At 48.9% G+C, this 4,068-nt stretch overlaps 1 protein-coding gene across 1 annotated transcript in view; it reads left to right on the top strand.

Moving 5' to 3' along the window:
• LOC104531720 (dickkopf-related protein 1) overlaps nt 1-478 on the top strand; it is a gene marked incomplete at its 5' end in the record, with an annotated part of 889 nt that extends 411 nt beyond the window's left edge. The window contains one exon of the mRNA XM_010176711.2: nt 228-478. Within this exon, the coding sequence (XP_010175013.2) occupies nt 228-478 (251 nt within the window). The remainder of the gene's footprint in view (nt 1-227) is intronic.
• Nucleotides 479-4,068: the final 3,590 nt, after the last annotated feature.

Raw genomic sequence — 4,068 nt, 5'->3', positions numbered from 1 at the left:
GTCTGGGATGCCCACCCTGCCTTGCTGTCCCCCATGGGGTTGGTCACCCTGCCCCCACTGTTCCCTAGGGATTAGTCCAGGATGCCAGCCCTGTCCTCTTGTCCCCTGTGGGGTCAGTCCAGGATACCCACCCTACCCTGCTGTACCCCATGGGGTTGCCCACCTTGCCCTGCTGTCCCCAGTGGGAGCATCCCTGGCTGAGCACACGCCACACTGTCTCCACACAGGTGAGGAAGGTGACTTCTGCCTACGCTCATCAGACTGCGCAGCCGGGCTCTGCTGCGCCCGTCATTTCTGGTCCAAAATCTGCAAACCGGTGCTGCGGGAAGGGCAGGTGTGTACCCGGCACCGGCGGAAAGGCACCCACGGCCTGGAGATCTTCCAGCGGTGCCAGTGTGCCGAGGGGCTGGCATGCCGCCTCCAGCGAGAGCATGGTCCCACCGACGCCTCCCGCCTGCACACCTGCCAGCGGCACTGAGCATCGCCGGACAGACCGACAGAGGGATGGACAGGATGGGACGGACTCCGGCCCTGCCGGAGCGGAAGGTTGTTTCTTAAGGGAACTACTTTTAAGCGACTAATTGCAGTACGTTACTGTGTTGTGAATACTCGAGCTGGCACTTAGCTGTACATAACGCCGGGACTTTTAATGACTTATTTTTTTTTTCCTGAGGGTGCTGCCTTGTGCTCTTCAAGCCGCGACTGTGACTTTGTACACACTGGGTTTTTAAATCTAGGTCAAAGGGATGCGACCATCTGTTTGCAAGCGAATAAACCGATTTCTTTAAAATCAACCCAAGCCTCTTGCACGTCCCTTCCTGCCCCATGGGAGGGGAGATATGCCCCAGACAGGGTAAATGCCCAAAGAGAGAGGGGGGAGTAGAGTGGCTCATTGCCAGCACCCCACAGTAAGGGCTGTTTGGTTATCACTACTTATTCAGCTGATTTTTAGGCATTACAATGTGCTGGGGTAGCCACAGGACGCGGGGACAGAGACAGGCACCGGGTCAGAGTTCTGGGAAGGGAAGTTGGCAGCGAAACACCCTCCTGCTTGATTTTTCCCTGGGGTGAGGAGAGAGCAAAGGAGCACCAGAGGGGCTGTGCTGGACCACGGGACAGGCTCTGAGGAGCACAGCCATCTCCACCAGGATAATTGTTGCTCCAATAAAGACTTAATTTTCATTTTACTTTGCAGCCTGTTACTCTGAGTTTGGTCCCTTTGGGGCTGGTTTGCGGGGAGGGAAAGCTGCAAGCAAACATTTGGGTTTTTTCTTTCCTACTTCGTTTATTTCCTTGTACTCTCTTCCTATTGCAAGTGGGTGTAAATCTGTGTGAAGGGAGGGGGGGCTGTGGCATGGGGCTGGTGGGCAGGAAACCTATCTCTGTCCCATGCCTCCCTCCAGTCCAGGGATAGTGTTTGGGATTCAAAACCATCCTGGAGTCTTCCCTGCACAACTGAAAAGCACTTTGTACCCAAAGTCCAAATCTGACTGCAAAGCAGTACATCCTGGGTGGCTTTAGAGACGCCACGGCCTATTTCCAGGGATGCTCCAGCAGTGCTGCATCTTGTTTTTAAAATGCAACCTGCTCACTAGTGTTTGGGGTGTCTAACGTTAATGCCACCTACTTGGGGACCTTGAGGACCTGGGATGGCTGAGTACAAACCTAAAGGGCAGATCTTGAAGGGATGTGCAAGTACCAACTGGTGCTGAACCAGCTACAGAAGATGCAAAAGAGGGAGCAAACAGCCCCAGTTAGAGGGAAGGAATTAAAAAGGAGCTTTCCTCTTCAACAGGCGAGGGGCCACCCCAGCTTTCCTCCAGCATTTTAAGGCTGGGTGGCATACAGGCAGACTGTGCAATGGCCATAACTGCCCCAGACCAGAGGGGAAAACACTGATGCTCCTTAAGCCACCTAAACACACCGGGGCGTTTGTGCCCACCACGCTGCAGGTGCCGTAAGCTGAATGGCAATCTGCAGGTCACAGTGATGTTTGCACAGTGACATCGCTGGTGACATCGTCTTACCATCCTGGATCTGTGCTTGGGAATGGCTTTTACCGGGGTTACAGCATGAGCTGGGGTTTGATGCAGCCCCTTCAAAGAGTTCGTGACTCAAAGGCTTGAGTGTAGTGCTTTAATCATTGGGCAAAGTTTCAAAAATAAAAAAAAACAACAAACCTAAATACTTTTAAAAATATAAACTTTAAAAAATTGCTATTTCCTAACATACTTACTATGACTGATTACAATTATGCCCATTAAAAGTCAATGGCACTGAAGCAATGAAAGTACTTGGCTATAAATAAAAGCTTCAGTGATTATTTAGATAAGTTCGGCTCAGATGTTAATGGTGGCATATTTTATCTCTAGTATATATAAAATAGTGTCATTAGGTTTAGGGGTTTTTCTTCTCCATACAGTTCCACCACTCTCTCCTTCCCAGATACACCAACACAGCTTTGAAAGCTTTGAAAGTAGCAAAAAAATATGTTCATGGGGCATTAAATAGCAATGACACATCTTTTTGGTTCAGAATTACATTGTATCAGAACTTGCCCACACTCAGGGGTGCTTGGGTGGATGTGGAGCTTGGCATCGTCACCCCCAGCTCCACCCTTGCAGACACATTTTAGTACCAGCATGACCCAGTACACTTCAGCATTTCAGATACCTTAATAAAGTGATTATTTCCATCTGAAAAACCTTGGGTGCCATTTCTTGTCATCATTAGTACCATGTTCTCCATCTTTTCAGGTGGTTTGGCCATCTTCACGCTTGTCTGCACATTAACAAAAAATTACTTTATGCTGCTTATGTTCTTCACTTTTTCAGCCTGGAAAAAAAAAAAAAAAGAGTATTTTCAGCAGTCCTTTTTAGGCAAGAGGAGCAGCTCAGGTCAGCATTGAGTATCTGACACAAGGTGAAGCACAGGTTGCATCTGTCTCCTGTAGCCCATGCCCATCACCAGCCTGATGGATGCTAATGTAGCAGGTCTCCAGAATAATTAGTTTCATGGCTAGATTTCACTAAAGCAATGGTTTTGTGGGTTGTTTGCTTGGGCTGGTTACGTTTTTTTGCCCCCCCTTTCTCTTACCACATCTCAGCAAGCAGTCAGGATCTCTTCCCATTTCTGCCCCATTCGAACTTTCAAGGTTTGTTCTTCAAGTAGAGTGCCAAGAAATTTTATTTAGTAACATCTCTTAGAAAACAAAAAATTGTGACAAGGCCTTGGGGCCTACAAGAAAGCTGGGTGGGGGGACTTTGGACAAGGGCAGGGAGTGACAGAACAAGGGGTGATAGCTTTAAACTGGAAGAGGGGAGATTTAGATTAGATATTAGGAAGAAATTCTTTGCTGTGAGGGTGGTGAGACACTGGCCCAGGTTGCCCAGAGAAGCTGTGGCTGCTCCTCCCTGGAAGTGTTCAAGGCCAGGCTGGATGAGGCTTTGAGCAACCTGGTCTAGTGGAAGGTGTCCCTGCTGATGGCAGGGGGGTTGGAACTGGGTGATCTTTAAGGTCCCTTCCAACCCAAACCATTCTAGCAATCTATGACAATGCAACCTATATGTGTTAAGACTTGAAACCCCATTTTTTAAAGATTTTCAGTCTTCCCTGTCCCCGTGCATCATTCAGTCCCCCAGGACCTGAACCCGTGCTAGGTCTTCGGCAGTCTGAGAAGTCAAAATATTCATTTAGTGCCGACAGTGGCTCAGGAATGTACAATAATAGTACCTGAGCTCTGACCTGTATATGTGGTCACAGGGAGTCAAAGGCAAAAGCTGTCCGTGCCCCCAGTACAGGGCACCTGGAAGATGGGTGGGAGCACTGGGATGCCCCAAGGAAAAAATAGGCAGCATCACTGTGGTCCCGCATCACCCCATCAGCAGATGCTCCATATTTCAGAAATGCCTGAATTAACAGTTGCAACCTCAAAAAAAACTAGGGTATGGGAAGTTGAACTCATATTGATCAGATATGGCAAAGGTGGGATGTGGCAAACCCTTGACTTTGAACTGGCTGGTGTGTTTGGACCTGCGACTTTCCAATCCAAAGAGATGATACGGAGAG

Source organism: Antrostomus carolinensis, unplaced genomic scaffold (genome assembly GCF_000700745.2).
Source record: "Antrostomus carolinensis isolate BGI_N321 unplaced genomic scaffold, ASM70074v2 scaffold1731, whole genome shotgun sequence".
In the NCBI taxonomy this organism is placed as follows: Eukaryota; Metazoa; Chordata; class Aves; order Caprimulgiformes; family Caprimulgidae; genus Antrostomus; species Antrostomus carolinensis.
Note: the sequence above shows the minus strand (reverse complement) of the source record. Positions and strands in the feature narration are given on the sequence as shown.